The sequence below is a fragment of the Brienomyrus brachyistius genome, chromosome 13 (assembly GCF_023856365.1).
Source record: "Brienomyrus brachyistius isolate T26 chromosome 13, BBRACH_0.4, whole genome shotgun sequence".
In the NCBI taxonomy this organism is placed as follows: Eukaryota; Metazoa; Chordata; class Actinopteri; order Osteoglossiformes; family Mormyridae; genus Brienomyrus; species Brienomyrus brachyistius.
Window position 1 is genome coordinate 21,423,158 of NC_064545.1, and position 23,114 is coordinate 21,446,271.

The 23,114-nt window shown below is 42.4% G+C and overlaps 1 protein-coding gene and 1 long non-coding RNA gene across 5 annotated transcripts in view; one reads left to right on the forward strand and one right to left on the reverse strand.

The window, feature by feature from the left end:
* The window catches only part of LOC125706886 (uncharacterized), a 56,974-nt gene that overhangs the window by 17,199 nt on the left and 16,661 nt on the right, over nt 1-23,114 (forward strand). For all 4 annotated transcript variants that reach the window (XR_007382089.1, XR_007382090.1, XR_007382088.1 and 1 more), the window contains exon 4: nt 22,017-22,301. This is a non-coding gene — a long non-coding RNA (uncharacterized LOC125706886). The remainder of the gene's footprint in view (nt 1-22,016; nt 22,302-23,114) is intronic.
* LOC125706880 (fibroblast growth factor 3-like) lies at nt 4,605-8,259 on the reverse strand. The gene is made up of 3 exons (XM_048973732.1): nt 7,963-8,259; nt 6,448-6,551; nt 4,605-5,607 (listed from the first exon to the last, which is right to left on the reverse strand). The coding sequence occupies exons 1-3, from the start codon at nt 8,234-8,236 to the stop codon at nt 5,236-5,238; spliced, it is 750 nt and encodes a 249-aa protein (XP_048829689.1). The 5' UTR covers nt 8,237-8,259; the 3' UTR covers nt 4,605-5,235.

Consider the following 23,114-nt stretch of genomic DNA (forward strand, 5'->3'; position numbering starts at 1 on the left):
AGTTTAGTCGAAACCCAAACCCCGGTACGAATAACTTTGTAAGAAAATTAACGCGTGTCGATGTTTGGTATTCCGCTGTGAATTATTGTTATTTTTCTTTTCTTGCTTTTTTTCAGTAAAACCATTACCGATTCAGTGGGGTAAACATGTAAACCATTCTAATAATAATAATAACGACGATATTATTATTATTAATAATGATAATAATGATAATAATAATAATAATAATAATTATTATTATTATTATTATTATTATTATTATTATTATTATTAATAGCATATTACATTCAACATAATTACAGCATTTATCCTAAGTAGTTTAAAAATAATTTGTGTGTGTGTCTCATATTTTGCTTGTTACTTATGGTTAAGGTTAGGGCTGGGTAGGGGTTAAGGTCGTCATGTTGGGATTAGAGTTTTCCCCATAGAAATTAATGGAGAGTTATAATGGAGAGATATAATTGTAATCTTGTGTGTGTGTGTGTGTGTGTTTGGAGGGGGGGGGGTCTCACCCTGCCGCTCTCCATGGTGCTGTAATATCAGTGTTAATAAAGCTTTTGCTTAAACCCCGATATTTACGCTAATGCGTAGTACCGGTAATGTAATCCAGTTTCGCAGTACACCATTTGCGTACATCCATTTTTAAATAGGCCTACATTTTAAAATGCATTATGAGACGTCACCTCTTTCTGCTTATATGTGTGATAATCTACACTTTTACTGCGTAGAATTTCTGTTATGAATTGATGCCTTCAAATAAATTTGAATCGGTGCATTAGGCTATTTATTTGTTCATGCATTCGGAATAGAATCTTACAAGGAAGCAGGGCGTGGGCCGGGGTTTGAAAGATAGTGAGACCCGGGAGTGGGCGGGGGGCTGCCTGTTGTGAATCGCATTATTGATACCGTCCTCCTCAGGATGTGTGATGTGTTTATTGTTTTTCGGTTATTTCGTCATGTGAAACGTTAGTTAGCCTTATTTTTCTTTCAGGTGAATAATTGGCTTACACATGTATTTTTAGCTCTTAAAAAATCACCGTGGTCCAGACCTGCGTGACTTCATAGCTGGCTATGGCCCTTCAAGGAAGTGCTGTCACATTGAATTTGACTTTTCTTTTTCCTTTTAACAAAAGACAGCTATACGTAAATATCAGAGCATTGTAAAATAGCGCATGCCATTTGTCCTGCGCAGGGGCGCCGCTAGCAATTTTGGGCCCTATGACAAAATATGAGGTTGGGCCCCCCTACCACACCCATTCAGATCTCTGGGGGCCCCTAAAGGGCGTGGGCCCTTAGAATTGTCCCAACTTCCCCCCCCCCCTTAGCGGCGCCCCTGGTCCTGCGTTATAAATGCAATATGTTCGCTAACTCAGATTTCTTAGATCGCGATCGTTTATGCTGCCCTCTACAGAGAATCTTGCGAAATTACACAAATTGCAGGTTTAAATCAGCAACGCCAACCTTATAATTACACTTTCCAGATTATTGCGAATGAGGGAGAACTAAAACAACACATTAAAAATAATTTTCAGGAATGAGAATTCACTAACTAGGATTTAATTTTTGCTATAATTATAAGCTGTTTATCATCACCACACAAATATAACAGCAATAAACGACGCGGTGCATAACAAATTGTAATACCTTTGCTTATTCTCTTAATTAAATTTACTTCAAGTTTTTGATAGAGAATTCAAAATCTGAACCGATTTTTTGAATAAGTCAGAAATGATCGAATATTTATTAGATCTTTAGTGAACTTTGATAGATTTTAAAAGTCAGTTTGTTTTACGTTTATACGCTTAACATAACATTCCCCGCTGCTGTTTGAGACCTGAGCGGGCCACCAGAAAAGCAGAACTGCTAATGCCGGGTCAACCGTATCTGATTCACATATAAAGAAACAAATATAACGACTGGTAGCCTACAAAGTAGCCGCAAATAATGATTTATTACGAATCATGGAAGGTTTAAACAGAAATAACGCTTTGTTATTCTAAATAAATATCCATAATATGTGATTATGTTTTTATTATACCAACATGCAAAATACATAACAACAGCTCAATGTATTCTGGATAAATCTGGTTCAGAAATTCTCAAGTATTTAAACATCTCTGATGTACTGCAGTTGATTTAATGATGTAATGAACTTAATTGGCTGCGATGAGTTGGCGCGATGAGTTATACATCTTATTTGGGAACCACGGATGTCTTAGATGTCTTAGACGGTGAAAGAAAATGTCTAAGTTTGTCCATCTTGGGAGTAATAGTATATTTTCTAAAAAAAAAAAAACATAATAAAAAAAACAATTTAACATTATAAAATGTGCAAATTAACAGTAACAGAAAGTAAATTCTTTTTTTTTTTTTTAATCTATTGGGCAGCTTCCCAAACCAATCCTGGGGTACTGATTAGCCACACCATACCACACCATACCACACCATACCACACCATTCAGCCGTTTTATGCAAATACTGTATAAAAAGATAATTAAAAGGAAATAATATGATTGAATGAATCACAGCCATAGAATAGAATGAAAAGCAATGGAATCTATTAATCCATCCATCCATCCATTTTCAATACCCAGTTGTCCATAAAATGAGGTATAAAGTAGCATGTTCGCTGCATGTTAGCTACTAGGAGACCTCATTTAGTGTACAGACAGCTGGCCGGTATACAGACTTGTCCTGAGTGTCTCTGTGGTGCTTTCATGCACTGACAGCATCAGTGAGAACTTCCCATTGGCTCCAGATTTTAAACTGAAATCTGTAGTAGGTGTGTTTAAACAGCATCTGCATGGTACTTCTCTTTGGCACAGACTGTTTATCTCGACTGCTTATTGTGTATTGTGAAATTAAACTGGAAAAAATGCCCCTAGGGTGCAGTGTTGTAAGTTGCATGAGAAGCAAAAAAGTTTCTTGGAATGAAAGTGCTGGACTTGAGTTTGTTTACTGGATTGATGTTTTGCAGGATGGCTGGACTGGTCCCACTATACCATGCGGTACATTCTAGCTGACTTGGCTGCTGGGAAATATATATCATAAAGCATTCAAATGCACTCGTAGGATGACCAGGAACTTTTCTTCAGAGAGAAAAAAATTCTATTCTCCTTATTTACAGATTGGATCATTCTAGAAATCGTAAATAGCCTATATGTCAAATAGAGAAAACAAAAGAGATACAGACCTTTAATTGCTTTAAGGATATCATTCACTCAGATCATTATCCTGTATGATGGATACATTAGTTTGGGGGTCACCGTGCTGCTTTCCCAAGGTCATACTCACTTCGGAATTCATAGAAGCCCCCAGCAACCAATATCAGTAACGGAGTTTTTTCTCATAGGCTGATTTCCTTACTTATTTTTGCACGCGTACCTCGGGGAATAGATCCTTCCAAAGGATAAAGCCATTGTGAAATGTGGGACTTTCCACCTACGAAGTATAGAATAACTGGCTTTAATTCCTGTGTGTTTCTGAACACTAACAGCATGTAGCTTAGAACCTTAGCACCTTAGAAATAGCCATTAGAAGTATAATGCACAGCTCAGTCTTAATTTTTTTTTAGGTTTTACACTTTTTTCTTGCTCGTGTTCCCCTCCATTAACGGTCGATCTCTTTCTCCAAATGTATGATGTCATAGGAAAGCAGGTAAGGCAGCCACAAAGCGGGGGCCTGAATAGAACTCTCCGGAGGGTTCTTTCATTCAGCAGCGCTGCAACGTAGCCCCAGTCTTCTCATGAGCATGGGATCAGGTTCAGACTGCAAAGCTCCACACCAAATTGTTGCAAAGAAGAAAGAATCCGCTCTCTTGTAATGCATGCAGGTTCCCCCATGTTTTTTGTCTGCAATCTCCATACAGAACATACTTGTGAAACTTTAGTACCGTGTATTTTTATATGCTGATGCTGTCTAATGACAAAAAACGAAAACCACAGCTAACATATTCCCATGTAATTTATTAGTCTCCCAAACACATTATATAGGCAAAAGTGGACACCAGCTTGTTTCAATGTGTTAGTGATCTTGGTTCACCCTTTGCTACTATAATATCCTCGTCTCTTCTGGGAAGGCTTTCCATTGGATGTTGGAACATTGCTGGTGGGATTTGCTCCCAATCAGGTTGGATGTTAATGCTGGGTGGAAATGTGGCGAATTGATGGCGTCCTATGATGACGTCATGTGGAAAGTCACTAACCTGTCCTGCACAACCACCCACTCTGCTACTACTATATGTTACGGAGGATGACATGACTGTGCTTAGTTATACTTCCTGTGTCAGCAATGGGTGTGGCTTAATTAGGGAATTCCTCTAATTAATAGGGGCGCCCACATGTGTTTTGCCAGACTGTGTAATTTATCTAATATAAACCACTTACTTTAAACTTTTGATGTGTATCTGAACTTTTAAAAATGAGATACTTAGTGACTTAAGTTTGTTTGCCAAACCAATATCTGTCTGATTCTAAGGACCTAATAATTAGCTATATTATGCCATAATTATATTGTTAAGCCATGCCATCCAGACGTCCACAATGGAAGGTAAAATATTATAGCATTTTAAAAATAAGAAGCCAAGGGACACAAATACTGTGTACATTAATGGTCATATGGATGTTATTAAGAAAACAATAACATGAAATCAATAACAATGAGCAAATCAAATAATTTAAAGAACAATGGGTCAAAATAAATAGGCAAACAGAAACATACACTGTACTTTTTTGCAGTTTAAAATAGTAGCCTGTCGTGTTTCGCAAAGTGCTTTGCTGTGTATTCGCAGGCTTGAATGCTTTATTTAGCTGTAGCAAACATACTGACCTAAATGCAAAATAAACTCCTCAAACTATAAGAACGTAAACACAATCTGTATTTATGAAAACTTACAGTAAAAGTGACACACATATATACAGTACATTTGTCTTCAAATACTAAATGGGTAGCACAGCTTCTGATAATCAGCAACCTACAGTTCTGAATGTGATATTCCAGCAGCATTGTTTTTGGTCCTGTAAAGTCAGTCACACACACCTATTGTATGTAAATATAAGACTTTTCATTTGGGAACCATCTTTCCTGCAACACAAAAGCACCAGCTAGTCTGTGGAGGAAAAGTTCATTGTGTCCTCATACATGCTTTGGGACTGTCATCATCTCCCTGATGATGCAAACATCCACCACATGACTTGATTGGAAAAGTTGAGCCCGATTGCCAGCAGGTGACCCGTGTCAATCGTCTGACTTTTTGGACGTGGCAGATGACTTCCGCTCCCTGTCCCGCCTTCGCTCGGACTGTCCCGGCTGCCTCAGGGTGTTCTCCTGGTACCCCCGGCTGGTATGGAACAGGTGTACCATCTCGTGGTCCTTGCTTCCCAAAACCCTGGGCAGAAAAAGCGAGGCCTTCTCTGTCCGGCGTGTCTTAAATCCTCTCCTGGGTCGACCCTTCCCGTTGATGGACACGTACCACAGTCTTTCGGCGCTGGCTCGCCTCCTGCCACCCTGGGCCGACGGTGGCGCTGTCCGGTAGTGCCGGGAGGCGTAAGTGTTATAGCCAAGCTCATGGATCCGCTCCACAAACTCGCATTCCTTGTTAAACGCCTCCTTAGGAAGAAGTACAAAGCCTCTCTGAGTGTTTCTGTGATCAGAAATCTTCACATTTAAGGAAATAAACCTGTTAATGGTTGATGGATGACAGCTGTTTTTAAATGGTGGCTTAATTGGCAGCGCTGTCTAAATCCCAATGCTGATTCGACCCGTCTGGACTCTGTGTGAATTGGTGCCTCTGACTCATCGGTAGTGTGTGCGATTGTAGTTCTGTGTGTGTCTGCAGTCCCCTTAATGCTCTGTCATTCTGTCTAGCACGTTCCCGCCTCGTTCCTTGTGCTTTATAACATAATGCCACAACCCAGTACTGGATTAGCAGTTATGGAAGATGCATACTTTCACATGGTACTGTATATACTATATAGTTACAGTATGAAATTCACCATGGACACTGAATAATCGCATACATTCATTCACTTGAACATGGATATCGAGTCACCTGAGAGCTAGGAATGAATGGTGTTTTTGCCTGCAGTAGGAGGCTATGAATGGAGACTTGTAAAGAGCTGTCTCCTCGGGCTACTGTAGGCTGAGTTCATATTCTACGTCATTCTATTAAAAAAACGGAACCTTTTTAGTAACAGATATGTTCCACCAGCTTGACTGTGCAGCTTCTGAAGTGCAGGCTTGGTGTATGTTAACATACTACAGGGCCGTAATAAACAAGCGGTAAGCGAACCTTATTTGATTTTTAGCATCTGTAAGAGAACCCCCGCTGAAAATACTTCGAATGAGAAGAATATGTGCAACACCTTGGAGAAGCGAGGAGTCTGACGCGTGTGATCCGATACAGGCATATAGATGCGGCGTTTTAAAAATGTTAGGTAGTATACTTACCGAGGCGTAGAGCCGTCCTTTTTTGTTCATGGCCAGATATCTGCCCGAAAACAGACCCTTTATCGCCACCACTCCGACGTCAACCGCTGTGATTTCCAATATACCTATCGCGAACCAAGGCAGAGCATTGTGTTAATATATCGATTGAAATCAAGGGCAACGCGTCTATTTAGGGAGGAATCTCCCGAATCTGCAGTGCAAACTAAACGACCTTATTAAGAAGTGTGTGTTCACCTAATTAAAAACTACACAATCAATAACAGTTTGAAGCGGGCATTGAAAAACCACTAGTAGGGGGCAGATTTTATACGCAGCTTTCAAGTTAAATACCGTCAACAACAGACAATAAAGTCGCCCACGTTGATATACTGGATTAGACCTCTTTTACCAAAAGTTCTCTCCCTTGCCTTCTATAAATGGGACAAATAGTGCCAGCAGCAATTACCTGCCTGGTATGAAAGCGAAGGGTAGCCGATTAGCAGAAGCACTTGCTTGTTTGACTTCTACAAAGAATCGACTCACCATTTATCGAGACTTTAGACAATGAGTTGGATTAAACTCTGACTAGGGTCAATGAGATTTACGGTCAATCCAAAGAAAAGCCGAATGACATTGAACTCTAGGTTCGATTAATCCTGAACGAAAAAAAAACAATTTAAAGCCATTTAATAATGGTCTGACATTCTTGGTCTAAAATGCAGTAAATTCACTCTTTCGACACGAAAAAAGTAGAAAAAACTACAGTAATATTAGCGCTTCCTTACTTAAGCAATAATCTTTAGGAAATTTAGTTTTCATCGGCCCTTATTCAAGCATATCCTGCAAGAATATTTTTTTAGTTGGATAATCAAGATAATCCCTGTCAGTATACTAAATAGCTGACTGCAAAATGCAATGTTTATGGTAAATCTGTATGCATACTCAGTATAAAATAAGTGAAAAAATGATTCATGCGAGCAGGTCATATGAGCAGTTAATAAAGATCAAAGCATGCACGTTTTCCTTTCGGTAGCTTATCAATATTTCTCATATAACTTTTTTGTTTAAGAAGCTTATACATTCTCATAAAATATATGCCCGACTTAACACTGTATGTAACATTTTCAAATTAGTCGTTCAAGGGCTGTAAAAGTGTCTTTGAACAGTATGTTTATATTAAAAATTTTATAGTTTGTAATCTGATAAAACAATATTATTCGGGGAAAATACAGATCGCTACAAAGTACTAAATGTCACATTTGAATTTACAGAGTAAAAGTTATAATGGATCAATGGATCGTTTGCTCATATTCAAAAGTACAGTCTTTCAGTTATTAAAATTATAGTTACTTTGAAGTTCACATGAGGCATAGCAATGCATGAAAATAATTCAAATAAGTTATTGAATTTGAAATGATACTCAGATTAAGTATGTGTACAGTATCGCTTACCTCCTACACAAGAAGCTTATTACACTGTTTACCTGAAGCTCCTTACATTTAAACGAGGCATTATGTACAAAGAAAACCTTCTTACTGTATGGGTTGTTCTCTTCGAGAGATCCGTCTATTTTCCCGTTTGGGTGTATTTGCAGATGGTACTTCGTGGCACAGTACAGCTTCCTGCGTCTTGGTGCTCCTCCAAGGTGCTCATAAACACCACCACGTCCGCCAGCATCTCTCCGCTGCCGAGGGTCACATGCCTGATCCGTGGCACAGGGCTCCTTGGGAGTCTTACCGAGGATCGGAGACAAGTCCTGCTTACTGGGATCCAAGAAGCTCAGCAACACCCAGGCTAGAATTATAACCATTGTGGCATGGCCGAAAATCTTAGTCCGCTTGCTAGAATGCAAAAAACTGACTCAAGGGGTCCCATCAAAGAAGTCTTGTTTGCCTCGGCACTGCGAGCAAAGCGCATTGGTCCAGCCCACGTAACATTGGCAATTTTATCTGCCACGATCTCTCCTTTTTATTGGCAGTGATCTAGTAACCTCAAGTCATCGATTAGGATGACCGAGGTGACAGCGGCGAGGAATAATCCAAGCGATAATCATCAGTACTCCCCCCCCCCTCTTTTTGCTCTCTAAATAAACTGCACAAAAACAGCGTATTTCACAAGGGAGCCTGTCGTGAGATTTCACTGATCGACGGCGCACAGGAATAAAAGAACCTTCCGCCAACAATAGCCTTAACTTTGACCAATTGATACAAAGGGGTAGGGAGGCAAGGTATCAGTCTTGTGTGAACTATGAGAGTGCAGTGTGGATAAAATTACACTGCATTACACAGTGTGGCTTATTGCAGAAAACCGCATCACAAAGAAGGGTCCGACTGAGGGCAGAGTTTCTTCTCAGTTGCTCCTTTGAAAAACCCAAAAGGCCAATTATACATTCGAAAATTACACAGTCTGAGCTTTGCGATGTATATTACCTCGGGCGTGCTACTATCTATCTCGATCCACATTACATGCCAACTATCTTAAGAGATGCAAAACTGGAGCGATTCACACATGGGACACACAAGGTTATATATTCGAAACAGCTGAATTAAATGGGATGATTCTGTTCCAACATATGAGTAGAGCCGTTTATTATAAATAGATTGACTTGTATATAAAAATAATGTGTCCTACCTATAGTTGGTATATTTGTAAGGACGTCTGCGGTCGTTAAATCTTGTGTACTTCATTTTTCATAAAAACAAGTTGCTCCAGATTTTAATAATATGCGATTCTATCTTTGCATTCTCGAAATAACATATTCCAGTCATTTTTTCCCCTGCCAAGTATCTCCTTGCTAATTTACTTTTTACAGCCAAGCGTAAAATGCAGACTGTTTTAATGCAGAATGTAAATGCATCGGATTTTCTCGCAAATTAAAATAGCATGGGGGGGGGGGATCTTAGACTATCAGTATGACGAGAATTTCTAAAAGGTTCCCAGATTCGCGTATGTTATTCACTTTATAATAGAGACACACATAGCAGTAGGTTGTATGTTTTCCAGTTATGAAATAATATCCGCAGCTGTATTTGTTTTGTTCACACTTTAAACATTTGATCCCATTTATTATAATTCATTTGTCTCAGATGCTTTTCCTAAAATGAAATCGTGGTATAGCCTACTATTAGCTTCACTGTACGGGTATAATAAATATCTCCGAATAAACGTGTTTAAAACATTGAAGCCGCAAGAAGGATGGAGTTGACGGGTGGAAGAATAACGCGTAAATCACTTTTGCTGAAATTGCTTCCATCTTCGTTCCGTTATGGTTTCAATTTCCATAATTAGCACCATAATCTGTAAGTCCCTCCACCCTTTGGTGTAATAGCAGAATTTGCACTCAGTGTTATGCCTCAGAGCCTCTCAGGAATGCGTTGTTATTCTGTAAAATAACATTTTTAAAAAATCTGGTTGGTCACACACTTAACTTGCTTTAGGAAATTAGTGTATTGTTCTCTAGCCTATGTAGGCTCATTAAACAAGAAATCAAATTCAAACACTTTCCTCGACAGTTTCTGACTGAATCTTTGATGTGGTTTGATTGAGGTTTATATATATGGTCTGACGTGTCTTCCTGACTATGTTTTATTAATAGCGTATAGCCCGTATGCAAAGAAAGTCCACAATTATACCCTTAATAAGTGCATGCCATGGGTCAAACTATGTATTTTATCGACTTTTTACGCTGCCACAAAAGACCAGCGTTTTGTTTCACAGTTTTCTAAAATTGCAATCAATGTTCACGTGAGTGTTAAGAACTAATTCATGTGCAATCGTCGCAGTCCAATTCCATGTGCGATGTTGTTGTTGTGCATGTATGGTAAACAAATTTTTAAATTTTTAAACAAACCCCCTAGCAAATGATTATCCCTCGTAAATCTTAAATTCAATAGAAGGGGAAGTTTCAATTTGTAAGTGCAATAAATACCAAGGAGGTGGGAGTGTCAATCGAAGAGCCACCTCCCTCTTCAATTAAAAAGCCATTACTAGTTCAAACATAAAACATCCCAAATCCTTTAGGATTATGTGGGGTGATCGTAGTGTTCGCTCGTTCGTTCGTTCGTTACTTTGACAGCTTGCCAGACTAACGCCGTTGTTTCTCTGATATTTCAATTGAAGTTTTTTTCGGTGCATTTGCAAACCCTCTTTCGACGATGGGCTATTCGATTAATAAACTATTATTAAATATTATACAGTAATATTGTACCTTTAAATGTATTTCTGTTACTAAATATTGCATTTGTTCTCCGTTAAGTTAATTTTATATCCCATATTGTACTGGCGCTGGCTCGCCTGTGAGTAACAGAGATTTACAGATTTACGCGAAAGAAACATTTCGTCCTTGTCTTTTAATTGCCCATACATTCCAAAAAATCGTGCACACAAAGAGTCTTTTGCGAGATTACAATGGTTATTAGGCACTGGTTCGCTTTCTTGGTTCTTTTGTAGAAAAAAAGGAGGCACCAATACTCCAAATCAAATCAAACTGACCTTTGAACCTTTTCTGCTGTACTTTTTCTCATGCCATCCTTTCTTTTTGGTGCGCTAGTGATCTGAGGGCGCGGCCGAGGCTGCAGCCACTTTCCCAGACGGGGCTGCCTTTCGTCCCCTGACAAATCGCCGCTGAGCCCCTTTTGTCCCGCTTTACTTTGATCTCACCTGCCTGTCAGGGCTAAAAGGACTCCCGTACAGTTCGAACCCATTGCAAACAAATTGGCAACCATTTCATTCCCATACCCCGTTTCAACAGGTCAGTTTTAGCATCGTTAACCCTTTAATGCACTTTCCGGCGTGTCTGCGTGGTTGCCTAGGAAATGCTTCTTACCCCTGTTCTGCTATCTGAAATGTACTGATACGCAAACTGCATTTATTCGAAATTATTAACAATATTAGTATACTTTAAAATCTTCTTAGGCGCCTCCTCTATGAATAGAAGTGTACCTTACCAGATATGTACGCATTTCTCTTGTAATTTCGCGTGGATGTCAAGCAGTAGATAATTATTAGCGTGTTGTCATTTTATCCTGACACTGTTGCTCTATTTGTTTAAAATTATGCTTTAAAAAATACAGAAGAGGGGTCTTACGAAAATAGTCAAAATAACCTGTCTCATTCTTTTAGTTGATGTCTATTGATGTTTTAATGGAAATTGTGCTTTTATTTTCTTTTGTTAAGGAGTTTTTTTTATCGTATTAATTCTGAAAAAAAATTGTTGCCACTGGTCATGGTCATGGTCTCTATTTTTAATGTTATTTATTTATTTATTTATTTTGTCAAATAAATGCTCTAGATATTCACCTGGAATCGATCCTTGCAGAGGAAATTTCCAGCACTTAAGTCCACAGGAGGCACTTGGGCACTCAGGCTAAATGAAGCTTGAACACCTCACGCAGAAAAGGAAGGAGATGACATTGCCACCTCACCTTTGTGAGAGCAGATATCCATCAGAGCAACAGCCGATTAGGAAACAGCACTTCAAACTACAGCATTAAAGGAAGGTCTCTCTCACTTGAAACTGGATACACTTTCTGATATCTCTGGGTCTCTTTGAATGCATGCCTTTGGGTTTAAGAAAGACGGGCTTTTTAGGCTCTCTCCCAATGCACTGCTCCCTCCAATGGAACGCAGTGACCATGGTCCTAAGCTGGCATCACGAGTGAAATACCGAAACGGCTGTGGCGGGTTTGTGATCAGCTGGCAGTCTGTGTCGTTTCGTCCGATGATTGACTTACATGGTGTTTGCATTTAGCTAGTCGGGCGAGGGAGGCAGTGCTATATTGTAAAATGTGTGTCCCTCAGTTTGACAGGAGTCCACAGTCCTGCCCCCTGCCCCCAGGGTCTGTCGGAGGGTCCCGTCCGAATGACGAAGGTGTCATCGTCATTCCTGGCACCCCCGCTCCCCCCCTAGCGACAGAGACGCAGCAGCTGTCAGCGGCTAATTTGAAACTCAATGTCACCTAATTTCCCTTTAATATAAAGCCACCGACGGCAGGACCAGGCGCCCAGCAGGGACCCGCGAATGAGAATGCAGCTCAATCATGGCTGGAGAGAGATGGGTAGGCGGGCAGCTCTGCGGCGTGACCATTGTTCCCAGGGCTCATGCGCACATGCATGTTGTGCTCTTGGAGCACGTCACAGCATATTTTAGGGGAAGGATGTAGGGGGAAACCTGTCAAATTGCAAAATAGTTTGTCGCTCATTTTCAGCGACAGATTTTTCGGTGCACGGCGCGGTAACAGTAAGACGACGCAAAAGTCATTAATTCGTCAGAGTAAAACGTTTCTGTTGGGCGACTGAATCGTGTTGTCGGAGGTAATGGAACTTCTTCCTTCTGGTCATCCCAGAATAGTCATTTCTTGGCAGTATCCACTATGGTTAGGCATCTTATCATCAATTAACTTTTCAGAAATGAATGGTTTTGTATCCACAGTTACATGGGTTGGCATGGGAATTTCAGCAACCATTAAATCAGAGAGTATAATTACTAGTCATAAACAAGTGAGATTAGTCCATTAGGGCTGAATTAATGATTTCTGGGGCACTGACTTTGTGGCAGAGTGGATCTTCACTGACTCGTGTAATGGTTGTGTGCGGACATGTGCTCCACTGAGAGGGATTTCACTCTATAGCTGTTTTAGGCCACAGAGGTGCGCTGGCTGCTCTGGGTGTCACCCAGGGGATTCCCAGTCTCCTTAGGACCGTCCTGTACCGCAGCTTCATTTCAGAATGCTTCCCGGTCGGCCACCTCTCCCTCACACCCCAGCCTGCCGCAGTGCTCATTCAAGGGCTGGGTAATTTTGGGGTGTTGACAGGCATCCCCCTTGAATGGCTCTTCTCACTTAAACGGTGTTTGCTGACATCCCTGAGCTGACGACGCTAAGCTATGTTAATGCCACGCATTTGATTCTCAGGCTGCAAGTAGGCTGTCAGCGGCAGGAGCCCCGGGTCGTTAAATTCAATTGCAAACAAAGGGGCGATATGATGGAAGCATTTCCTTTAAATGAGCAAAAATTGGCTTGATACAATGCAACAGGCACTTTATAAAGGCGTGGGGGGGGGGGGGGGGGGGAGGGTAAACTGCAAGATGGCATCTTAAGTGGTTTAGCTCAGAGCGACTGCCACACCCTCCTGGAAATCAATCTCATGACATTTTGAGCGCTATAAGTATAGCTTCATAATAACTGTCTTTTAATTCCAGCCAGCTGTTAGTTCCCATTTAAACTAACTATTATGAAGAGCTGACACACCGTTCAGGTCTGGCATTGGTGGTGTTGTGGCTGTATTACATTGTAAATGATCTAGTAATCACGATAAACCACATATATATATATAAAAAAGAATACAGAATCCGTCCATCCTTTTTACATCCACTTATTGGCGGATGATAAGGGGATCCAAGGCCATTTCCATGCAGTGTGGAGCAGAAGGCTGCAGTGCAGCCTAGATGGGATGCCAGTGCTGCTGAGTGTGACTAGAGAATGAAAAGCCTTCCCACACTGCATCCTGGGAATGTGCACCACACTCGATGGTTTACCCGGCATGTAAACCGAAATGGAAAATAGCGCAGGCTGGAATGTGGGGAATGGTGAGTATTTAGTGAAAAGGATATTTGTTGAAGGTTGTCTTCATAAAGCATTCATAATGCATCATACACATGACTTTACTGTGATATGCCTTTTTATGCATTTTTATAGCCATGTTTATAATGCTTTACGAATGCATTATTATTTGTTATGAATGTGTTTGTAAATGACTAAAACCATGGCCTTTAGTGTTAAAATAAAGATGGCAAATAATAAATAAGCTTGTAGGCTTATAAATAAAGGTGAGACAATGAGAAGTAGGGTACAGACATCTTTGGGGTGTGTACGCGTGAGTTTTTAAAGGCCGTGAGGGTGCTGGGCTGCTGGCTTGGGGCCGGGGACGAGCTTAATGAGGAACAGGAATGTCCTAGCCATAGCCACATGCTAACCATCCTGCTTAGTCTATAATTCAGGGTAAGATACCATGGAGACAGTGCATTGTGACATCACACTGCTGCTTCACAATGTTACTTTTCTATTTAACACATTGCTGCCTTATGAGGTTATGCATCAAGTGCAGCCTGTAGCATAAATCCCACTGTCAGCACATGCAAATGCTTTGATATCTTGCCCAGTTTTACAATAGAGTAACAGGTGGTAGGACGTCTGACCGATTTCATTGAATGAGATTAAATGTTAAATTCATGAAAGACTGCTTGCTTTTGGGGGCGGGGGATTCCAGGTGTATTTTCTGTAGCGGCTCTAGATTCAGATGGTATTTCGTGCTGGTATTGGTTCACTGAAGTGTTGATATGTTACCTTTCTTGGTGCATTAATTTAAAATAATCACTCACACTTGAAACTGAAAGTCTTTCTGTTACCATGCATAGCCAGCGAGATTGTGTTGTACATAGAGCTGCGTCAGTCAAAATGTTACTGCAATATTCAAATTTTGTGCATGTATTGCTATGCTAAGAGATCTGATAATTTAGCAGTTCTACATTGTGACCATAGGCAACGAGGTTTACTATTATCTTGTAATTTTGCGCATTGTTTAAGTTCGTTATTGCCTCCACTTTGCACATAGATGCCTAATTGGCTCAGCGGTAACCTAGTAACATGAGATCTGAGGTGCCCAGTCACCTATCGGCTTACCTCACAGTCAAAATGCACGACCGCAGCTGAGCATAGCTGTGTATGGTGGTGCCCCCGGGGGGGAAGCACCTGAATGAGGGGCTGAGCCCTACGGAGACCGTTCTCCCAGGCCTCTGCCATGCTCTCCATTTGATCCGTTGGCGTGGAGGGCAGTATTTACATCTTGTTTGTGCTAAGTCAGAGTTATGTGGCCCCAAGGTCTCGTACGTTCATCTCAAACAGCAATCAAACATAACTTTTATTGTATTGCAGAGGTATGCCTAGTAGGCAGGTAACTCCCCCTGCCCCTCTGCCACCCCCCACTCACACACCCTTCCTCTCACTTTGAAACTAAATAGGGCTCAAGGGATGAGTCTCTTCTTTCGGGGGGAGAACCGCTCACAACAGTTGAAGCCATTAGCGGCCTTAATATACTGCATTACCTTTCCAGTTATTCGCTGCCCCTTTGTTGTGATACGTACTTAAAATATCAAAGCTGCGAGGGTCTCAGGGTAAGATATTTGAAAGCCGAGAAATGCCGGCTTTATGTGACAGTGCCGAATTCCACCCCCTCCCTCTCTGTCCCGGTATTCCTGGTTGAATAGGAAATCCAAAAAGTAACTGGGGAGGGGGGTTTAAGGGGTGGGACAGTCAAAAAGTGAAAAACATGAGGGGGGGGGGGGGGTCATGGAACGGCAAGTGTTATGAGGCATGCAGACTGTCTCTCGGCTCACGTTCGGCAGGCGAATATGTCCATCTACACTGCAGGATTGTGCAGTGAAACACTGTTCGCCTCAGATCTAATTGCAGCATCAGTAAGCAGCAACAAAGACACAAATCAAAGGACAGTTATGTAAACTATCAATCAATAAAGGAACAGTTCATAACCAATAAATAAGACTGGGGTTTAGAATAATAAGGTGATAGTTGACAGATATAAAGTGGCGAATGTGTGACCTAAGTGTCAAGTGTGGAATAAGAATGTTTGCAGCCTGAGTCCAGCCACAGCTTTTGGAAAGAACCTGTTTTTTAGTCTCGATGTTCATGTCTGTGCTCAGACCTGCTGGTCCCACATAGCTCCCATATGGCCAGGGAGCTCGATGAAGGATGACATTTTTCCACACCTTTTTTTGGATGTCGAATTTGTTTTGGGAAAACATGTGAAACATTGGGAAAAGTATGTGGGGAGATGGGGGGGGGGGGGGCGGGAGATCGCTATAACACACCTGCATGCCCTGCGATGCTGCACATGTGTTTCTGTCCAAAATGCTGTCAGTTCAAGTTCCAAGTGGGCCTTTAATCAGAATTATGTTCATAAAAATGTCCAGGCAGGATTGTAAATGTAAAGCAGTTAGATGTGTACATAGTGTTGGATGAAAATATATAAAACGTATGATAAAGACAGTAAAAACACTCGCAAGATATATAAAAACAGTGTCTTTTCCCAGAATGTCATATTTCATTATATGTCACCAGTAAAACCAAAGCTTTACAAATATTCAAGTATATAGTTTAGAGTTTCCCAGTGTAATTGTTTGCAGAAATAGCTGTTATGTTTTTTTTTATAATCAGATAAGTGGAAATGGAAGTGTGATTTCCTCATAATTTTCCTGCACTGATTTGTCACAAGAGGAAGGAAATACGGTTAAATATTAAACTATGTTTGCTGCTACTTTGGACTAGAGCCATGCTGAAGTTCTGCTTTCGCATTTAACCTTCAACTTGTGTTCTGCTGTTGCACCTCACTGGGCCCTAATCTCCCGGCGTTAATCTGCTTTCCTTTTGTTTAGAGAGGCTCTCTGAGGGGTTTTTGATGTTGTTTGTCTAAAGCTGCAGGAATGTGTTCATTAAAACCTGAAATATGTAGCATAGCCATATGAAACCTGTCTGTTTTGCTCTAGCAAGAACTGCAAAGACCCCGTAACAACCAGTAACACTCTTATAGCAGTAAGTCAGAGGCCACCCACGGATGTTCTATTAAAAATGTGTCTTAAAACAGTTCTTGTTAAATTTTAATGTCGGGGTTGTGCAGCGGTTTGCACTGTGACCTCCTACCTGTGGGACCTGAGTTCGAGCCTTTGCTGCAGCGAGTGTGAGGAGTTTACAGGTTATCCCTGTCGGGTTTCCTGCGGGTACTCCGGTCTACCCCCACAGTCCAGAAACATGCTGAGGCCAATTAGGGTTACTAAATTACCTTTAGGTGTGCGTGTGTGAGTGACTGGTGCGTGAGTGACTGGTGCGTGAGTGACTGGTGTGTGAGTGACTGGTGTGTGAGTGACTAGTGTGTGAGTGACTGGTGCGTGAGTGACTGGTGCGTGACTGGTGTGTGAGTGACTGGTGCGTGAGTGAATGGTGCGTGAGTGAATGGTGCGTGAGTGACTGGTGCGTGAGTGTGCCCTGCGATGGCTTGGTGTCTGGGACGAGGGGCTGAGCCCTAGCCCTGCACTCTCCGTACAACCTTGCATAGGACAATTGGCTACAGAAGATGGATCGATGGTTTATTTTCATCCAAAAAACACAGTTGTGTTTGAGTTGAACAAAAGTGCTGAAATCATCAGCATCAGAGTGTGTGACAGGTTGCAGAAGCCGCTCTTAATTATTTCATTTCTCAGCTATTGTTGCTAAATGCAGTTTAGTGTTCAAAGCATTTTCATGGTGTTCAGTTAGCAAGTTAGCCAATAACCAGGTTAGTCTTTGGCATGATGTTAGTTCAGATGTTTTCAGACTGAGCAGGAAGTGTGTTGGGAATGTCTGTCTTTGGCTTTGGAATGTGCTAGAAGCATCACACGTGGTCTGTGAGGGAGCATGTTGGTCACATCTAGACATCAGAAGCAGGGAAATAGGAGGAGGTGGGATGCGGTGAATAACTTTCATGGGGCTGTGAGGCTTTGTGTGTGTGTGTGTGTGTGTGTGTGTGTGTGTGTGTGTGTGTGTGTGCGCGCTTGTGTGTGTTTATTTACGAAAACCTGTTCAACAAGTTTCCCCCAACCCTCAGGAACGGCAGAGAATGTCCTTCCACAGCTTAACTGTAATTACATAGAGAAGGGTTGCTCTTGCATATTTCACACATAGTCCAAATGTCAGGGATTTGCTTTTCCTGGCTTAGTGTCATGTTGCGGTTTTAATAAATTATTTTAAAAAAAAAAATGGAATGAAAATGATGTCACACAACCAAATATCTGAGGGATCTCTGAAAATGGCAAGTTCTTTCAAACGATGCACGGATAATGGAAATGATGAGCTATTTTTAGGAAGGAATACATTGGGAAGCAATTTTTGCCCTCCAGATGAGTGATGATTTATGGGCTCTGATGCCTTGAGATCTTCCCTGTGGACCGCACTTAGTGTTTAGTCCTGCCGAAGACTTTCACACTGAATAGCTGGCCCTTGTCTCCTCTAAGATAGCATTGCCAGTGTTTTACTGCATTTCATGATGGAGGATTAGTGTAACAGCTATATGTGAGATTATATGTGCAGAGAGCGTGACACCTAGTTACTTTGCCTTTTTTACATACAGATTGGTCGCTTTATTTTTCCCAGTCTGTTTGCATGTGGTTCCGGGAGAAAATTCCTTTCGCTCCGCACCAAATAGGGATGCTGGCTGACTCCTATTTATGTGTGACCTGCGCTTTAAAAAGAAACCGAGCTTCACAAGAGCACGTCTAGGTCTCCCATTTAGCGGTTCCAGCGTGTAGTATTTTATCTGCCAGTGACATGGATTTCAGACCTACAGTGCTTCAGAATAATGCAGCAGGCGTCCTGAGAAGGCCTGTGAGGATGGAGCGAGCTCATCGTGCGTCTTGTCGTCTCGCACCGCAGCCCATGGACTGAGGTTTACATTTCATTTATTTTGCTGAAGTTTCTATTCAAAGGAACATTCCCAGAAAGCAGAATCAGACAATCGCTGCAGAAACTGGGGACTCGAGGGCCTCGCTTAGGAGCCCAACTCCGGGGATGGTAGCCAGCAACCTTCCGATCCCAGGCACAGCATTCTAACCTGCTGAGCTACAAATAATCGCTTTTTTGGGTCCGTTTCCTTATCAGTTAGCGATTTGTTTTTTTTGGGCCACACAAATAAAAGATGGCAATTTAAAAATTGGTTGGTGTCTTTTCAATTGTTTTTCTTTCGTTATAAATGTTTTGATCATCACCAGCAATGGACCTGGGCCTCCCCATATACCTCGTTTGCTAACTTACATCGTAGGTTAGCCATAGACCCTGATGGTCACCGCGATCAAATTTTTTTACAGGCGCCGCTGATTATTGTAGGTAATCACTGAATCATTGTGAGAGAGTCATTAAATAATGGAACAATGTCGGACGTTCATTGTATGTCAATGGTAAGAAAAGTTGTAGCTGAACGTGAGTCTTTGCGAGGATGTTTCAGCACCCTATGCTTTCTACCAAACGGCCTGGATTCGCCAGGATTGAAAACAGCGATGCTTAACGTCTTGAACAAACCAGCTCATGTGTTCTTCAGTTACTGCCCTGCACTCTGTTCCACTCCATGTCTCCTCCATGTAGCTGCCTTTAAAGTTTCTCTGTAGTCTGGAGGGTTCTGGATAGTATGCCAGACTGGCCTGGTTGAGTTTTCTTCTGTGTGAGATGTTCTGGCTTTTCAGTTGCTGTGTAACGTGACGTCAAACATCTTCTGACTCATCCTGGGCGTCAGCCAGCAGACCGAAGGCAGAAGCCTCGCTGGCACTCAGCTGCCACTAAATCACAGGGCTGCGTCCAGGCCGTGGCCTCCTGCCCTGCCAGGCGTGCCAAGGCCCACACCCCCTCCTGAGCCACGCGGAGGGGGGCGCCTATCTCGCCTTTTTGGCGCCCCATTCTGGTAGCCGCTGTAAACGGTCTTCAGACACAGCCACCATTTGTTCCTGAGGACAAATTAAATGCAGCATCACAAAGGCCCCCGATGTCTGCTCTTCGCGTCAGTTGGGACTCCCCGTGTGCTTGCTGGTCATTATTCTAACACATTTCTCTGGTACTTGAATGTTTGTGCCAATTATTCCAGTTAAATCCCATGTTCAAATGAAAAGAATATATCCGAATAAAATAATTTGGGCGGCACCGCTGGCAGACTATAGCCCCGTTAGGCATTTGCATACATTGACAACAATGACTAAAACAAAAGGACACTGATATCTGTAATTTTATTATTTAACCCATCTGAAGCAGAGTTAGAACATAGCTGGGCTGTTACGTTTTTGTTCCAGCTCAGTACACACACACTCTCACGTACAACGTACGACAGAAACCATTGCTGAGGTTTTCCTGTTTACCCTGGCAAAGGGACGTGGTTCTCGAAGACCTGAGAAACGTCCTCATATATGTGGTCAAAGGCACAGGAGGACTTAAGCTGAGAGACCACAGCACGATGTCCGTCGCTACCCAGGCTGAAAACTTTCACCTCAGTCTTTGTTTTGTTTAGTCTTCCATCTCTCTGTTCTCCCTGCAGGTTGACATGGATGCATTCGAGGAAATTTGTTGGGGTGGGAACGTTTGCCTAGGATGCCCCCCCCCCCCCCAGCCTTGTTCCAATCGATGCGGAGCCCAGTACAGCCTCAGCTGGCTTCGCTTATTCTCCGCACCAGATTCAGTCTGGGCTCCTCGGCCAAAAGCGAGATAAAGCTACTCGACGTTTTGAAAAAGGCCAAATCCTCAGACAATCTGCTGCAGTCCAGAAAAGTGTCTGGCAAGGGCTCATGCAATTAGCCCTGAAGTCTGCCAGCGCCGTTGAAAGGAGAGAGGGAAGGGGCCGGGGGGCTTGGGGGGGGGGGGGGGGGTGTCCCTCATGGAGAAAGTACAAGTCGTGCTTTTTCAGATTGTGCCGAGTGCATTTACTCAGTCAGCAGGTCCGTTTGTCTAAGCCAGTGGTTCTCAAACTCGGTCCTCGGGCCCCACTGCCCTGCTTGTTTTCCTGCTATCCCTGCCCTACGCACAAGTCCCAGCTGTCTTTCAGCTTCTGAATGACTGAACACACCTGATCCAGGTAATCAGCGGTGTGTGGGGCAGGGATAGCTGGAAAACAAGCAGGGCAGTGGGTCCTGAGAGCCAAGGTCGAGAACCACTGGTCTAAATGAATCATTTTGACTCCTTTGCACCTGCGAACAGCCCATAAAGCACTGTGCTAATGCTGCCTTGTTCTTGTACCGGATCGAACCGGGTGTAAAAATCACAGTCCTGCTAAAAAGAAAATAACGGCACATCTGCAGTTCAGTCCTGAGGCCATAGATGATCAGTCTCATTTTGCAAAACATGCTTTTACACGCAGCCGCCCGGCCAGGCGTGCAAGAGGCAGCTCCCTCTCTCGCACTCTCCAGGACGTCCAAGCTGCAGACAGACATTCACAGGAAGATGTTCAGCATCACGTTGCAGTTTGTGCTTTTAAATAGTCTGTTGCTCTCCTGTTTTATGAGACAGATATGAGACACTGGAATTCATGATTGTAGCTCAGAGAGTTTTACAACTGTGCAATGCATGCCTGTACACAAGTGAGTTCAGTTACCATTAGCCTTATGGAAAACCCTATCTATCTATCTATCTATCTATCTATCTATCTATCTATCTATCTATCTATCTATCTATCTATCTATCTGTCTGTCTGTCTGTCTGTCTGTCTGTCTGTCTGTCTGTCTGTCTGTCTGTGTTTGTTTGTTTGTTTGTTTGTTTGTTTGTTTGTTTTATTTGTTTGTTTGTTTGTTTCGGGTTATTTTTGCTATTCAGCTTCATCTGAGTGGGTAAAAATAGTTCGATGTGATTGGCACAAAAAATATCTGATGAAGCCATCTTGTGCCCCAGGCCTGGGCGGGTGTGAACGGAAGGGGTTAACTCTGTGTGTGGGGTGGGAGGTCTGGCCTTCCTTCCCTCCCCACCTCATGCTCTGGGAGACTAGCTGCCACATCTCCTGTTTCACTAATTGATCAGCAGATTCTTCCTGGCTGTATTGAAGAGGCACTGAGCAGACGCTGCCCTCGCTGGCCCCTGCACCGTCATCAGGATCGGCTTGTGAGACGCCCCGTCCCCAGAGGTGGCCTGGGAGAGCAGCAGCGAGCGCCCTCCAAAGATTCCACCTGCTCATTGGGGGATGGAGGAGATTCCTCACATACGTAGCCCCCCCCCCCCCACTGTCATGCACTGCTGCCAACGGAGAAGCGAGGATGTCCCTCTTGGCATTGGACCAATGATCGCATCCCCTTTTATCTACATTCAAAGGTAGCCCAACACCTACCATTCATCAGCAGTTTAAATGTGACCACCTGTAACTTAACCCCCCCCCCCCATTTTCTACGGTTTTTATTGTGTGGAACAGAATGGTCTGGCTGAGCTACTTCAGCACCATTTAACTATAGGAAATGTTTCCAGCCTATCCCTGACAATGATGCTAGTTTTACACATACAGGTCTCAGGCAGCCAAAGGAAATGATGTTTAAATGATCTTCATGCTGATGTGAAGCTATGATATTATGTCTGTCATGTGTGTCAGTGTAACCGTTCTAAAATCACCCCGGTATTTGTAGACGCAATGCATCCATGTATTTTTTTGACTCGACCACTAGCAGACCTCATATGGCCAATCAATACCTCACTGACTTTTTAAAACTATTTAAATTAATTAAGCGAGCTGGTGGTGACGTTTACCATCTACCTGGAATGGCTGAGGTGCCCCATCAGGAGAGGTTTTGGAACTGAGGCGGTGTCCTTCTGTAAGATATCAGCAACTTTTTGGAGAAATTCCTGTTACTTTTTTTGTGTTATATGTTCTAATATTAAACAGTGTTTTTTTCCTTCTGACCAAATATTCGCTTACTACCCATATAAGTACAGTGGCTCTAACTGTCTAAGGCTTTTGCGTAGTATGTGCATTTGCCAAGTGCATTCCTCTATGGGAAACATTGGAACGTTAAAACAAATCACCCAAATAAATAAAAAATGGACAAAGAACAGAAAATGCAGCAGACCTGACATATCGTACCATAGATTTTTAAAACTAACCTCTAATTTGAGCAAATATTTGCTTACTACCCA

Excerpts from the sequence above, each read along its gene's own strand:
- LOC125706880 (XM_048973732.1), bottom strand. The coding sequence starts at position 8,236 with ATGGTTATAATTCTAGCCTGGGTGTTGCTGAGCTTCTTGGATCCCAGT. Across the intron at positions 6,552-7,962 it reads CGAAGAGAACAACCCATACA|GTATATTGGAAATCACAGCG; the intron begins GTAAGAAGGTTT and ends GGTTCGCGATAG. Across the intron at positions 5,608-6,447 it reads AAGGACGGCTCTACGCCTCG|GAGGCGTTTAACAAGGAATG; the intron begins GTAAGTATACTA and ends CTTCTTCCTAAG.